This window comes from Piliocolobus tephrosceles, chromosome 9 (genome assembly GCF_002776525.5).
Source record: "Piliocolobus tephrosceles isolate RC106 chromosome 9, ASM277652v3, whole genome shotgun sequence".
Lineage (NCBI taxonomy): Eukaryota > Metazoa > Chordata > Mammalia > Primates > Cercopithecidae > Piliocolobus > Piliocolobus tephrosceles.
In genome coordinates, this window is record NC_045442.1 from 34,004,758 (window position 1) to 34,021,619 (window position 16,862).

The following is a 16,862-nucleotide window of genomic DNA, read 5'->3' on the forward strand; positions in this document are numbered from 1 at the left end:
CAACATCCCTAGTAATCAGGGAAATGCAAATCAAAACCCCGATGACATATCACCTCACACTTCTCAGGATGGCTGTTATCCAAAAGACAAAAGACAACAAGTGTTGGCAGGGCTGTGGAGAAATTGGAAACTCTGCATACTGTTGGTGGGAATGCAAAATGGTGCAGCAACTCTGCAAAACAGTACAGAGGTTCCTCAAAAAATTAAACATAGAGGCCAGGTACGGTGGCTCACACCTGTAATTCAGCACTTTGGGAGGCTGAGATGTGCAGACTGCTTGAGCCCAGGTCTTCAAGAACATTCAGGGCAACATGGCAAGACCCCATCTCTACAAAAAAATACAAAAAATTAGCCAGGCATGGTGGCGTATGCCTGTGGTCCCAGATACTCGGGAGGCTGAGGTAGGAGAATCACCTGAGCCTGGGAGGTAGAAGTTGCAGTGAGCTGAGATCATGCCATTGCACTCCAGCTTGGGCAGCAGAGTGAGACCCTGTCTCAAAAAGTAAATAAATAAATAACTAATCAAACTGTCATATGATCCTGCAATCCTACTTCTGGCTAATTATTCCAAAGATTTAAAATCAGGATCTCAAAGAGATATGAGCCCTCCCATGTTCAATGAAGCATTATTTACAATAACCAAGACATGGAAACAACCTAAATATTCACTGACAGATGAATATGTAACGAAAACATGGTATATACACACAGTGGAATACTACTTAGACTTTTTTAAATAAAAAAGGGCATTCTGCAATATGTGACAAGGCAGATGAACGCTAAGGACAATGCTAAAGGAAATAAATAGGCAAACATTTCAGTTAAGCAAGATGAATAAGCACTGAAGATCCACTGTACAACACTGTACACATAGTCAACAATAAGGTATTGCATACTTAAAAATGTGTTGGGCTGGGCATGGTGGCTGACGCTTGTAATCCAGCACTCTGGGAGGCTGAGGCAAGCGGATCACTTGAACTCAGGAGTTCTAAACCAGCCTGGGCAACATAGTGAAACTCTGGCTCCACAAAAATTAGCCGGGTGTGATGGTCCCCACCTGTAGTCCCAGTTACTTAGGAGGCTGAGGTGGAAGGATCACTTGGACCTGGGAGGCAGAGGTTGCAGTGAGCTGTGATCACACCACTGCCCTCCAGCCTAGGCAACAAAGCAGACCCTGTCTCGAAAAAAAAAAAAAAAATCTGGTTAGAGGGTAGATCTCATGTTAAGTGTTCTTACCACAATAAAATAAAAATCATTAAAAAAAAAAAAAGTTCAGGGAGCTCATTCTTACCTCAGGCCTATATAAGTATGGATGGATCAAGGTGGTACCAAAGGAGAGAAATCACAAACAAGGAGGAGACTGGCTTAAACACAGACTTCTCTTCCTCTGCCTCTAATGCAGGAAGAGGGATCAGGTGGCAAGGTGTCAGGCTGAATTGCCAAGGTCAAGTGGAAATGACATGACTGGCTGGGGCTGAGAAAACTGGCGTTAAGGCAATGGAGACTGAGCTCTGCAGGAGCAGCAAGAGGAGGGACTCCCCATTTATCGCCAGGGTTCTAGGCAGAGTTACAGAGAAAGTAGTGTTCCTATCAGAGATCTCCAATTAGTCCCTAGGTATCAAGGTCATCAGGTGACCCTCCTCCTAATTCACTCTGTAATTATGTTCTCTATGTGCCTAATGATCCAAATCTATTACCATCACCACTACTCCCAACCCTCAATCCAAACTAAGAATCACTATAGTCATCCCAGATAGATATTGATCCCAAAGCAGCAAATGACATGAAGTTGGGAATGAATGACTGTGTCATAATTGGGTTTAGGGATATAGACCAGGGAACCACAGAGGACAGTGCATGAAACTGGCCTTTCATCTCTCATGCCACCGTTTTCCTGTGTTTTCTGGACGCTGCATCTCACCTCTCAGGGAGAAGCCTCATGCCTGCTGTGCAGAGGATGTAAAGGGGAGTCTCCTTGTGCTTCTTCACGGGCACATGAGCAGCGGCAAAGCTCAGCAGAGGACGAAGGTAATCACTGGCATGTTCTGGAGTGTCTGCCATTGCAGAGATTCCTTAAGTTAAAACAAACAAACAAAAAAGTTTCTTTAAAAAGCAGCTCACATAAGACTCAGGAAACTGATACCCTATAAGGTTCTCCTTAAGGTCCTAAACATTCATTTATTTGAGAGGTAGGGGGTGACAATGAATGAGACATCCCTCCCGTTACCCAGACTCTCAAGAAGAAAAGAGTAGCTTGCTTTCTCCTTCTTTTCTCTCCTCTTTCATGCCTTAAAAGAGATTGACAAAATATATTCTGATGTGATGAGTACCTGGCTTGATTTTTTTAACCACTGGTTGGCTGTTGCGGTCTCTCATCTGTTTGATGTCCAGCAAGTCATGGGGGTTCCCATTATGTCTTGGCCAGAAATAAACAAAAATCCGGGAACCACTGCTGCCACAGTCGACAACAAGTCCATAATTCAGATTTGGGTCTTCAGTGTCAGTAGCTTCAAGGTCCCCTACTCGAGCCAAATACCTAAGTCAGGCAAAAAGAGAAATCAGTGCTAAGCAGTCAGGTCCATGAAAGGCACCCTCACTTACTTCATTTGTTCACGAATCTTCATTAAGTGCCTACATGTGCCAGGCGCATGGGACTACCAGTCCTAACCAATGAGTGAAGCAACATTGACAGATTTACTGATGTGCCTGAGACAATAGCTGGTTCGCTTGCCTAGAGGCCACTGAAATTAGATGACTAAAAGATGTCCCAATGTGTGGGGGCAGCTCTGAAACTGGCTGAGGTAGCAATCTTTTTTCAAGCATTAGAGCTTGTAGGCCTGAATAAATAACTGTTTTTTTGTTATATGCCATTAAGTTGTGGGGTAGCTTGTTACACACACTAGATAACTGGGACAATCTTAATCACTTCTTTTCTTTCTGTATAGATGCATCCAGAATATTGTGGAACGATTTCTCATGTAATGTGTTTCTGGGAGGTGATTTTGTTTTGTTTTGTTTTGTTTTTTTGGTTTTCTGAGAGAGTCTTATTCTGTCACCCAGGCTGGAGCACACTGGCACAATCTCAGCTCACTGCAACCTCTGCCTCCCAAATTCAACTGATTCTCCTCCCTCAGCCTCCCAAAGTGCTGGGATTACAGGCATGAGCCACTGCGCCTGGCCTGAGTGGTGATATTTTTGATTGGACTTTTTGGTTTTGCTTTTTTGCTTTTTGTTTTGTATTTATATTGCTAGAATTTCATTAACTAAAAATGTAATTCATAAAAACAATAATTATTCTTTTCTACAATCTTATATATATATATATTTTTTTTTTTTTCTTTTCTTTCTTTTTTTTTTTTTTTTTTGAGATGGAGTCTTGCTCTGTCTTCCAGGCTGGAGTACAGTGGCGCGATCTCAGCTCACTGCAAGCTCTGCCTCCCGGGTTCATGCCATTCTCCTGCCTCAGCCTCCCAAGTATCTGGGACTACAGGCGCCCGCCACCACGCCCGGCTAATTTTTTGTATTTTTAGTAGAGACGGGGTTTCACCGTGTTAGCCAGGATGGTCTCGATTTCCTGACCTCATGATCTGCCCACCTCAGCCTCCCAAAGTGCTGGGATTACAGACGTGAGCCACTGCGCCTGGCCTAAATATTTTATAAATATAAAAAGAATGATCATAAAATACATATAGGGTATAAAGAATAACAATAAAACAAATGCCTGTGTGCCTACCACCAAGTTTAAAAAATAAATTACACTTTAAAAACATAATTCTTCCTGGCCCCTAGGACATTAGTATTTTGTGTTGGAATTTTTTCAGATTCTCATTCCAAGATATCTGGCTGGCTGACATAAGGAAGATGAAACAAGTAAAGGTGTTCCATGAAACACATCAAGGTCTGAATCTTAGCTCTATTGCTTTCTATGCTGTGTGACCTTAAGCAAGTTAATAAACTCCTCTCAGACAGTTTTCTCATCTGTAAAACAAGGAGAGTATCTACTCTCACAGAGATCATACACATAGCAGAACTGTGCTGCCACTGTTGTTAACAGAATAATCATTGGGAAAGCAAATAGTAGATGACTCTGAGGAAAAAGGCTTAAAAGTTCAGAAAATAAAGAAGACTAAGAGTTGATTAAAATACTTCTGAGCACTTGGCCGGGCATGGTGGCTCACACCTGTTATCCCAGCACTTTGGGAGGCTGAGGCGGGTGGATCTCCTGAGGTCAGAAGTTCAAGACCAGCCTGGCCAACATGGTGAAACCCCATCTCTACAAAAAATACAAAAATTAGCCAGGCATGGTGGCAGGACCCTGTAATCCCAGCTACTCAGGAGGCTGAGGCAAGAGAATTGCTTGAACCCGGGAGGCAGAGGTTTCGGTGAACTGAGATCACGCCACTGCACTCTCACCTGGGTGACAGAGCGAGACTCCGTCTAAAAGAAAAAAAAAGTTATCTGCTCTGCTCATCCAACATTGTCTTTAAAGCCAACTCCTAGATCTGCAAGGCTCTTACACAGAACCCCTCAGAACCAGTTTTTGTGATGTCAGAAGCTAACAAAATTTAGAAAGCCTTCTTTTAAAAACAAGATTCAGCATTACAAATAGAAAAAAAGCCCATGTAAGTGAAGGGCTTTAAAGTATAGGGATCATTAGCTTCACAGTAAACCCAGCCCCAATCAGAGTAATAAACCATGCATCATGCTCCTAAAACCAATCTAGCCAGTGTTTATTGGTGATTTCACATTGTTAGACAAACCACACAGTTCCTTATTTGGGCAGAAAAGCAAACTTGATAAAAAGAAGAGCATGTAGAAATAATTCTGAAATTAAAAAGTAGAGTACCTTTCCTATACTACAATACAAAATGCATTTCTTTAAAAAAGAGAAGAGCAGGTAACTAAGCTTCAGTATAATGTTGTTAATTATTACTGAGAGTAGGGGTAGGTAGCTTTTTTCTGGATCTGAAATAGTAGTGAGTTGAGGGAAATGAAGCAGATGGTAAAAATCTGTTACAAAACAGAAAGTTTCTAATCCTAAAGATTCCATTTCACCACATATCTTCCCATTCTAATCAAATCACTGGGCTTAACTGGGCTAGAATCCACCAATCAACTAGCAACAGCTCACTTCTATCACACGAGAGCTGGGCAAAAGTCTGGGTTCAAGTCACAGAACTCTTGCAAATACTGACCTCACAAGAGGCCAAAGATAAAAAAGAAACAGGCAAGATAATCCACCCCCATTCCAAAGTGACTTTTCATTTCCAGTTACAGCAATCTTTCTATTTCACATGCTTCACAGAATCTTCCTGCTTCCCTTCTCTGAAAACCACCCACTCTGCTTGTCTCTTGCAAGATTCTGAATCCCATCCCCTTCTGCATAATGAATAACTTTTCTCTAGTGCACTGGTTCTCAATTTGGGGGCCTTAGGACTCCTTTATAATCTTAAAGCTTATTTAACCCCAAAGAGCTTTCGTAGATATAGGTTATATCTATCTATATTTACTATATTAGAAAATAAAACATAAAAAAGTACTTATTTCATTTAAATAAAATAAATTCATTACATATAAATATATTTTTATAAAAATAAGCATATCTTCTAAAACGAAAAATAGAAGAGTGGCATTGTTTTATAATTTTGCAAATATCTTTAGTAGCCAAACTAACAGAAGACCCTAGAATCTCGCATTTACTTCTGTATTCAATCTGTTACAATATATCAAAACAATACTGAAAATCGAAAATTTTCAATTTTCACACAAATTGAAGCATTTGTGTGAAAATCCAGCCTCACACAGACACACTGTTGGAAACAGGAGGAGTATTAAACAGCCCTTTCAGATCATCCTGAATATTCTTCTTTGATACTATACTAAAATTCAACAAGTAGCGTTTCTTAAAGATTAGTTGCTCAGGCAAGAGAAAGAAATAAAGGGTATTCAGTTAGGAAAAGAAGAAGTCAAACTGTCCCTGTTTGCAGATGACATGATTGTATATTTAGAAAACCCCATCGTCTCAGCCCAAAATCTCCTTAAGCTGATAAGAAACTTCAGCAAAGTCTCAGGATACAAAATTAATGTGCAAAAATCACAAGCATTCTTATACACCAGTAACAAACAAACAGAAAGCCAAATCATGAATGAACTTCCATTCACAATTGCTTCAAAGAGAATAAAATACCTAGGAATCCAACTTACAAGGGATGTGAAGGACCTCTTCAAAGAGAACTACAAATCACTGCTCAATGAAATAAAAGAGGACACAAACAAATGGAAGAACATACCATGCTCATGGATAGGAAGAATCAATATCGTGAAAATGGCCATACTGCCCAAGGTAATTTATAGATTCAATGCCATCCCCATCAAGCTACCAATGAGTTTCTTCACAGAATTGGAAAAAACTGCTTTAAAGTTCACATGGAACCAAAAAAGAGCCCGCATTGCCAAGACAATCCTAAGTCAAAAGAACAAAGTTGGAGGCATCATGCTACCTGACTTCAAACTATACTACAAGGCTACAGTAACCAAAACAGCATGGTACTGGTACCAAAACAGAGATATAGACCAATGGAATAGAACAGAGTCCTCAGAAATAATACCACACATCTACAGCCATCTGATCTTTGACAAACCTGAGAAAAACAAGAAATGGGGAAAGGATTCCCTATTTAATAAATGGTGCTGGGAAAATTGACTAGCCATAGTAGAAAGCTGAAAGTGGATCCTTTCCTTACTCCTTATACAAAAATTAATTCAAGATGGATTAGAGACTTAAATGTTAGACCTAATACCATCAAAACCCTAGAAGAAAACCTAGGTAATACCATTCAGGACATAGGCATGGGCAAGGACTTCATGTCTAAAACACCAAAAGCAATGGCAACGAAAGCCAAAATTGACAAATGGGATCTAATTAAACTAAAGAGCTTCTGCACAGCAAAAGAAATTACCATCAGAGTGAACAGGCAACCTACAGAATGGGAGAAAATTTTTGCAATCTACTCATCTGACAAAGGGCTAATATCCAGAATCTACAAAGAACTCAAACAAATTTACAAGAAAAAAACAAACAACCCCATCAAAAAGTGGGCAAAGGATATGAACAGACACTTCTCAAAAGAAGACATTCATATAGCCAATAGACACATGAAAAAATGCTCATCATCACTGGCCATCAGAGAAATGCAAATCAAAACCACAATGAGATACCATCTCACACCAGTTAGAATGGCAATCATTAAAAAGTCAGGAAACAACAGGTACTGAAGAGGATGTGGAGAAATAGGGACACTTTTACACTGTTGGTGGGATTGTAAACTAGTTCAACCATTATGGGAAACAGTATGGCGATTCCTCAAGGATCTAGAACTAGAAGTACCATATGACCCAGCCATCCCATTACTGGGTATATACCCAAAGAATTATAAATCATGCTGCTATAAAGACACATGCACACGTATGTTTATTGAGGCACTATTCACAATAGCAAAGACTTGGAATCAACCCAAATGTCCATCAGTGACAGACTGGATTAAGAAAATGTGGCACATATACACCATGGAATACTATGCAGCCATAAAAAAGGATGAGTTTGTGTCCTTTGTAGGGACATGGATGCAGCTGGAAACCATCATTCTCAGCAAACTATCGCAAGAACAGAAAACCAAACGCCGCATGTTCTCACTCATAGGTGGGAACTGAACAATGAGATCACTTGGACTCGGGAAGGGGAACATCACACACCGGGGCCTATCATGGGGAGGGGGGATGGGAGAGGGATTGCATTGGGAGTTATACCTGATGTAAATGACGAGTTGATGGGTGCTGAAGAGCTGATGGGTGCAGCACACCAACATGGCACAAGTATACATATGTAACAAACCTGCACATTATGCACATGTACCCTAGAACTTAAAGTATAATAATAATAAATAAATAAATAAATAAAAGATTGCCGGGCGTGGTGGCTCAAGCCTGTAATCCCAGCACTTTGGGAGGCCGAGACGGGCGGATCACGAGGTCAGGAGATCAAGACCATCCTGGCTAACATGGTGAAACCCCGTCTCTACTAAAAAATACAAAAAACTAGCCGGGCAAGGTGGCGGACACCTGTAGTCCCAGCTACTCGGGAGGCTGAGGCAGGAGAATGGCGTAAACCCGGGAGTCGGAGCTTGCAGTGAGCTGCGATCCAGCCACTGCACTCCAGCCCGGGCTACAGAGCGAGACTCAGTCTCAAAAAACTAAATAAATAAATAAATAAATAAATAAATAAATAAATAAATAAATAAATAAAAGATTGGTTGCGGTTGGGCACAGTGACTCATGCCTGTAATCCCAGCACTTTGGGAGGCCGAGGCGGGTGGATCACGAGGTCAGGAGATCGAGACCATCCTGGCTAACATGGTAAACCCCGTCTCCACAAAAATACAAAAAATTAGCCGGGCGTAGTGGCAGGCGCCTGTAGTCCCAGCTACTCAGGAGGCTGAGGCAGAAGAATGGCATGAACCTGGGAGGCAGAGCTTGCAGTGAGCCAAGATCGCACCACTGCATTCCAGCCTGGGTGACAGAGCAAGACTCTGTCTCAAAAAAAAAAAAAAAAAAGATTAGTTGCAATTGGAATCTAAACCCCTCCCCACCCCCCAAAAAAAAGATGAGTTGCAATTGTAATCTAAAAACTTTTCATACTCTGTTACATTAAAATCCATTAAAAAACACAGGTTTACCATGCACTTTGAATGGCTGTCCATTAAGAAACATAGGTTTACCATGCACTTTGAATGGCTGTTATCCAAGCATGATTTCAAAACATCATCTATTGGAAAATATTGGTTCACTGAGTTATGCAAATCTTCCTAACATTGATATATTTCATTCTACAATCATTAAAAAAAAATACATACATCATCTATTGGAAAATATTGGTTCACTGAGTTATGCAAATCTTCCTAACATTGATACATTTCATTCTACAATCGTTAAAAAAAACCACATTCATTAATATCGCTACCAATCTTACTCAAAACGTCAAATTTTAAGTATTGGGAAGCTATCCAATTCACAGTGGCAGATATAGTTTTCCAAAATACTAATTTTCACTTGGAAGTTCAAATTTTAACATTGGCAAAAGATACTGAAAACTGTTTTTCATGAAGTGACAGATTTATTTCATTCATTTTCAAGGAAATGTCTATAAAATACGCAAGTATTTTGGGAGTCTGTGAGGGTGAAACTATTTTTATAATAATACTAAAATGTTATTTTGCCTTTTAAAACTATGGTTCAAACATATAAAATTTACCATTTTTAAGTGTACAGTCAGTAGTATTAAGCATATTTACATTGACTCTGAAACCATAGTTTTTCTGGCAGTCATTCTTTTAACTAAAAATAGTGTCCCATGATAAAAGCAGCTGGGTTTACCTCAGAATTCAAAAAACTGCCCAAGTGCTTTTACTCTAGACAACTTCAGTATATAGCAGAAGTGCTTAATACCTATTTCCCCTTTCATCACATAGAATATTGAAAAGGTATTCATAAGTGGAACTGAATCTTTTCTTCCAATGCAATTGTGTGGCAATATAGAATACAGTAACTACTAGTACAGTATGGTGCCTCTATCTTGATTAGAGCTAAGGCATTATTAGCAGTTTTACCTGCCATTGCTTTTGCACCATCAAAGCAAGTATCAATCAACTCAGTGAAAAAGGCAAAAGACATGACAACAGTCAAGAGATGGAAGTGACCCAAATGTCCATCAATAGATAAGTGGATCCACAAAATGTGGTATATACATAAAATGAAATATTATTCTGCCTTAAAAAGGAGGAGATCCTGTCACATGTTACAACACAGATGAATCTTCAGGATATTATGCTAAGTAAATAAGCCAGGCACAAAAAGACAAGTACTGTATGATTCCACCTATATGAGGTATCTAAAGTAGAAACAGAAAATTTAATGGTAGTTACCAGCAGCTGGCTGGAAAAAGAAAAGGAGAATTCATTAATGGGTACAGAGTTATGATCTGCAAGATGAAAAAATTCTGGAGATCTGTTTCACAACAATGTAAATATGCTTAATACTACTGACTGTACACTTAAAAATGGTAAATTTTATATGTTTGACATAGTTTTAAAAGGCAAAATAACATTTTAGTATTTTTATAAAAATAGTTTCACCCTCACAGACTCCCAAATGTGTCTCAGAGACCCTCCAAGGGCCACTAAACACTCTGAGAACTACTGCTCTAATATAACCTTCCTTTTCTCTTTAACATCCATCTGCTTCTCTACCTACTCCTTCCCCTCTCCTGTCTTCTTGGACATGGCTTCTCAGTTCTTAAAAAGCCTCTACTCAACAATGCTGACTGGTAATTTCCACAATGATTTGAAAAGGCCTCTTCCTTCTGTTCTAAAATGTGGACATCAATATTCCCTGTTTATATTTCAGTATAAGCCCCTACGATTTCTTTCATATTTGCTTGCTGTACCTGTTTAGACCATAAATTTCTCAAGAATAGGTACCTTATCTATAGTACCTTGACAGTGTCACAGTGTTTCTCACGTTTCTCTGCCCAAAACATGTATCAAATAGTATTGATTGGTTTGGTCCTAGAGCTCACAAAATGGAGCTGTTGGTCTGTTAACTCCTCCGTGTCTTTGTACAGCTCTACTCAAAATCAACTGGTCTCTTTCTTGGAAAGTTTTAATTGCTTTCCAAACAAAGTATCTTGTTATCCTCTCTGATTCCTGCCAAAATAAGCAACTTTACAGCTCCAGTTTTGGTACAACTCAACTTTTCTTTCTCTTCCTTTCAAAGTCTCTATGTGTGCTTTGGCTAAAATGTCAGCTGACCTTAGATCACTAGAGAGGAAGATAGGCCTAAATGGCATTTATGCAGTGGAAAGTCTCCATTTTTCTCATTGTGCATACAAATGAGTAACTAAAGAACAGTTTTCCCCTCTGGGCAGTAACCATATTACCTTTTTCCGGAACTCTGACCTCTTATGACCTAATCAGGCTTCTTACACTTTTGACCAACTAGAAGCCTTCTTCTATTTAGGCTCCTAACATGAATGGATCACCAGACCTTTCCTGCATTTTTCCATATATAGTTTTTTTTTTTTTTTTGGTCATATGTCATATGTAATTTGTAGTCGTGGCCTTAGCCATCATGGTCAATTACTTACATTGCTGAACCCTCCTGTTTTACTGATGCCACACTAGCCAATCTCTAAAGAGGACCAAAAGCCCAAGAGAAAAGTCTCAAAAAGCTTCGCATCCCTCACATCCACCTTCCCCAAAGAGGTGTGATTCACCATCATACATACTCACCCCAATACCATACCCACACACACACACCCTCTGTTTAAGAAACATGATTTCCTTCTAGTCACTGCTGAGTCAATGAAAAGAAAGTTACCCACAAATATATCACCTAAGGTGGAATTGGAAGACAATGGCTTTTCACTGCCATTATCCTGAAAGCACTAACATCATTAGAGCTGTAACTGAGCAAACCATTACCTAGCTTACAAAATCAAAACTAATTACACCACTTTAGAGTTCAAACAGAGCTCAGTGATGGGCCAAAAGTCAATTGAAGTAGCCCCCATGAGTATGGGGCTACTAATTCTTTGCTGAATGTCATCATACTCTTCAACTCTGTTCAAAGTTCAGAACCAAATGTAATGATATTACAGCTAAAGTAGCTGTGCATGACTGATGATAGTAATACATACCCAGAAAAGTATATTGTAAGATTACTACTTACCTCCTAACAAGAGCAGTCAGGAACATCTATAATTTAAAGTCCTGCTCAAAACACTACAAACACCATTAAGATCAAATAAATAGGCTGGGTGTGGTGGCTCATGCCTGTAAGCCAGCACTTTGGGAGGCCAAGGTGGGTGGCTTGCTTGAGCTCAGGAGTTCGAGACCAGCCTGAGCAACATGGCAAAACTCCATCTCTACAAAGAATATAAAAATTAGTTGGGTGTGGTGGTGTTTGCCTTTGGTCTCAGCTGCTGGGGGGACTGAGGTAAGAGGATTTTGCTTAAGCCTGGGAGGTTGAGGCTGCAGTGAGCTATGATCACACCACTGCACTCCAGCTTGGGTGACAAAGTGAGACCCTGTTTCCAAAAAAAAAAAAAGCAAGTAACTGAATAAATGTGGGACAGACACAGTGGCTCATGCCTGTAATCCCAGCACTTTGGGAGGTCGAGGTGGAAGGACTGCTTGAGGTCAGGTGTTCAAGGCCAACCTGGGCAACATAGTGAGATCCCTGTCTCTAAAAATAAAAAAAAATAATAAAAAAAATTTAGCCAGGCACGGTGGCATGCACCTATAATCTCAGATACTAGGAAGGTTGAGGCAGGAGGATGGCTTGAGTCACTCTATAAATAATAAAATAAACATGAATAAATACTTTCAATTTCACCATAAAAATATCTCTGAACTGTTCTATTACACATAAGAACCCAATCATTTCATCTGTATATGCTAAAGAGCATTCTAACCAAAAGTAATGCCTCTCTTTGACTTGCTTTAATTAAACAGAATTGAAACACCTATGGAAGGCCAGTACCAAGCCAATTGCTGACACAGAACCTCTCATTCAGTTATTTCCAGATGGTAAAGGAACATGAAGGCACCACCTTTCAATAGCTACAAAAGACATTCTTCAGACAATAGTTCAACCAGACAAAATTTTACCCACTAATGAAGATAACAGTGAGGCTACCAAAAAGTGAACAACATTAAACATGAATGTGAAAAAGGAAAGGTATTAAACAGAACATTTAAGAACAGTTTACCATAGTGTCTTGTACGCTATGTATACATGCTAGAAGTTCCTCTTACACAGTCATGCACTGCATAATGACGTTTCAGATAACAGCAAACCACATGTACAACAGTAGTCCCATAAGATTATAATGGAACTGAAAAAATTCCTATTAATGATGTCTTGATGATCCTGACCCTGTGCAGGCTTAGGCTAATGTGTGTGTTTCTGTTTTCATTTCTAACAAAAAAGTTTTAAAAGGAAAACAAATTAAAATTTTTTAAAAATAGAAAAAAACTTATAGAATAAGAATATTATAAGGAAAATATTTCCCTACAGCTTTATAATATTTTTGTGTTTTAAGTTGTGTTAGTCCAAAACAGTCAAAAAGTTTTTAAAAATTTCAAAGTTTAGAAAGTGGCAAAGTTACAGCAAGTTAAGGTTAATTTATTATTGAAGAAAGAAAAAAATTTAAATAACTTTTAAATAAATTTAGTGTAGCCTAAATGTACAGTGTTTATAAAGTCTACAGTAATGTCCCAGGCCTTCATACTCACCACTCACTCACTCTGAGAAACTTCCAGTTCTGTGAGCTCCATTCATGGTAAGTGCCCTATACAGGTGTACAATTTATTTTATTATTATTTCTTGAGACAGGGTCTTGTTCTGTTGCCCAGGATGGAGTGCAGCAGAGCAATCATGGCTCACTGAAGCCTTGGCCTCCTGGGCTCAAGTGATCCTCCCGCCTCCGCCACCCAAGTAGCTGGGACTACAGGCATGCACCACTACACCCAGCTAATTTCTAAATTTTCTGTAGAGATGAGGTTTCACTATGTCACCTAGGCTGGTCTGGAACTCCTGGGCTTAGGAGATCTGCCCACTTCGGCCTCCCAAAGTACTGGGACTGTAGGCTTGAACCACCATACCAGACCCAATTTATCTTTTATACCATATTTTTACTGTACTTTTTCTATGTTTATATATGTTTAGATACACAAATACTTACCATTGTGTTACAGTTGCCTATAGTATTCAGTGCAGTAACATGTACAGGTTTGCAGGCTAAGAGCATATATATCACACAGCCTAGGTGTGTAGTAGGCTGTACCATCTAGGTTTGTGTAAGTATTCTATGATGCTTACACAATGACAAAATCACCTAATGATGCATGTATCAGAACATATCTCGATCATTATATAACACATGACTGTCTGAAAAATTAATAAATTTTAACAATTACCCAGCATCCACAGCAGAAATTAAAACGTGGCACACTTAGCACTGTCAACAGAACTCTGTGAAATGATGAAAATGTTCTCTATCTGCACCATCCCATATATCCACGTGGCCACTGAGCATTTGAAATGTACCCAGTCCAAGTGAGGAACTGAATTTTGTTTCATTTCATGTTAATTTAAATTTAATTAACCATTTGTGGGTAGTGACTACCCTATTTGATACCACAGTGTAGACACTCAGTAACTGTTGAATAAGTAAACAGATAATAAATGGATATAAGATATGTATTAAGTCTGAAGAAAATATTGGAGCATGTCTTATGTGGCACATGCCAGAAAAACAGTTGATTAAAACACACATCTCGGCCAGGCGCAGTGGCTCACACCTGTAATCCCAGCACTTTCGGAGGCCGAGGCGGATGGATCATGAGGTCAGGAGATGAAGACCATCCTGGCTAACACGGTGAAACCCCGTCTCTACTAAAAATACAAAAAATTAGCTGGGCGTGGTGGCGGGCGCCTGTAGTCCCAGCTACTCAGGAGGCTGAGGCAGGAAAATGGCATGAACCCGGGAGGTGGAGCTCGCAGTGAGCCGAGATCATGCCACTGCACTCCAGCCTGGGCGACAGAGCGAAACTCCGTCTCAAAAAAAACAAAAAAAACCCCCCACACATCTAGCGCAAGTATTATTCTCAAAAACAGCCCTGCTGTGCATGTGTAGGGTCAGGGAATATGTGGTAAATCTCTACACCTGCAGCTCAAATGAGCTGTAAAACTAAAATGGCTCTAAAAAAAGTTTATTTAAAAAAAAACACAGTTTTGGATTCTATCCTTACTGACACCCCATCTCTCTAAATTTACTTTTTTTGTATCAAATAAATTCTAGTTCTGATGCAAACCTCCTACTTTCTCTTTCCAGAAGCAATATGGATATGTGTTCACAATAAGGAAAAAAAATACAAGTCTACTTGTTTCGATTATTTCAACCCACCAAGTATTTATTGGCACTGACCACCTGGGATACAATGATAGACAAGAATTATCAGATCACTCTGCCTCCCACATACATTTAAATGCTTTTACCTCTCTCCATCCTCTTGCTGCCACCCAAGTTCAGACCACAATCATCTCTCTGTTGAGGTACAGTCCTTGACTTACAATGGTTCAACTTATGATTTTTCAACTTTATGATGGTCCAAAAGTGATGCACATTCAGTAGAAAGTATACCATGAGTATCCACACAACCATTCTGTTTTTCACTTTTAGTACAGTATTCAATAAATTACACGAGACATTCAACACTATTATAAAATAGGCCTTCTGTTAGGTAGTTTTGCACAACAGCAGGGTAATGTAAATGTTCTGAGCACCTTTAAAGTAGGCTAGGCTAAACTATGACATTTGTTAGGACAGGTGTATTAAATGCATTTTCAACTTATGATATTTCAATTTACATAACCCATCATAAGTCAAGGAGCATCTCTAGTCCAATTACTCTCCCTGCTTTCTTTTTTATTCCTCTCCAATTCATTTTCCACAATCCCACCAAAGTGAGCTTTCTTTAAGAAGCAGTTCCAGCTGGGTACGATGGCTCATGCCTGTAACCCCAGCACTTTGGGAGGCCGAGGCAGGTGGACCACTTGAGGCCAGCGATTCGAGACCAGCCTGGCCAACATGGTGAAACCCCGTCTCTACCAAAAATACAAAAACTAGCTGGGCATAGTGGTACATGACTGTAATCCCAGCTACTTGGGAGGCTGAGGCAGGAGAATTGCTTGAACCTGAGAGGCGGAGGTTGTAGTGAGCCGAGATAGCGCCACTGCACTCCAGCCTGGGTGAGACTCTGTTTCAAAAAAAAAAAATTAAAAAGCAGCTCCAATCTTTTCACTCTTCAAAACCTTTCAAAGCCTTCCTTCTGCCCTGAGGGTAATGTCTAAACCCTCTAAAATAACTTAACAGACTCAGTTTGATCTAGCTCTCCAGCCATACAGCTCACCATTCACTCCCTAATTGTCTTTAGCCATATTAACTAACCTACATGGAATTCCATAATTAGACCATGTTGTCTTCAAGTGAGAAACTAAGTGCAGGTCTGTCAAGAAAATTCCATAAGCATTAAACAAACTCAAATTATGGATTTAGGTCTCCAAATTTAGTACATTTCTTAAGGGCAAGTTGATTACTATAATCATCCAAACAGTGTTTCCTCTTCTCAAAGGAGGAAGAAGTCGAGGCTGGCATGGTAGCTCACGCCTGCAATCCCAACACTCTGGGAGGCCAAAGCAGGAAGATCACTTGAGCCCATGTGTTCAAGACCAGCCTGGGCAACATAGTGAGACCTCCATCTCTATTTCAGTAACATTTAAAAAGAAAAAAAAGAAAAGAAAAGAAAGCCAAAAATACAAATGAATAGGACTGCTAGAAGAAGGCAAGGCTGAAAACATAGGCTTCTTGAGAAAATGTGCCAAAGTCTCTGTATCTGGTGTCTGATGCCTATTATTGTCTGCACATAGTGGCTGCTGAAATTTTTGTTGAATGAATGAATGAATGAATGAATGACCAAAGTGAAAGGGAAATGAGAAAATCTGGGGACAGAATCCAGAAATAAAAAGGAGAGAAGGCATGTGTCCCAATTCTGACCAAAAAAGATTCCAGGAAATGGTCGTTAGAGGTTTCCGGCAAAGCTCTTCTCCATTCTTAGAAGAGAGTCATGGAAAGCCTTTCTGTCTCCTATGCAACATGAGTGAATGTAGATGTTGCCCTGGTTGTTACTGTCTGCTGTTTTTCTTCTTCTTCTTCTTCTTCTTTCTTCTTCTTCTTTCTTCTTCTT

At 39.7% G+C, this 16,862-nt stretch overlaps 2 protein-coding genes across 2 annotated transcripts in view; one reads left to right on the forward strand and one right to left on the reverse strand.

The window, feature by feature from the left end:
* Positions 1-3,866, forward strand: part of LOC111538788 (cytochrome c oxidase assembly protein COX15 homolog) — a 62,314-nt gene extending 58,448 nt beyond the window's left edge. Inside the window, exon 9 of the mRNA XM_023206395.3 lies at positions 3,822-3,866. Within this exon, the coding sequence (XP_023062163.1) occupies positions 3,822-3,851 (30 nt within the window). The 3' untranslated portion in view covers positions 3,852-3,866. The remainder of the gene's footprint in view (positions 1-3,821) is intronic.
* Positions 1-16,862, reverse strand: part of ENTPD7 (ectonucleoside triphosphate diphosphohydrolase 7) — a 59,271-nt gene that overhangs the window by 35,771 nt on the left and 6,638 nt on the right. Inside the window, exons 4-5 of the mRNA XM_023206390.2 lie at positions 2,331-2,536; positions 1,922-2,072 (exon numbers count right to left, since the gene is read on the reverse strand). Coding sequence (XP_023062158.2) covers positions 1,922-2,072; positions 2,331-2,536 — 357 coding nt within the window. The remainder of the gene's footprint in view (positions 1-1,921; positions 2,073-2,330; positions 2,537-16,862) is intronic.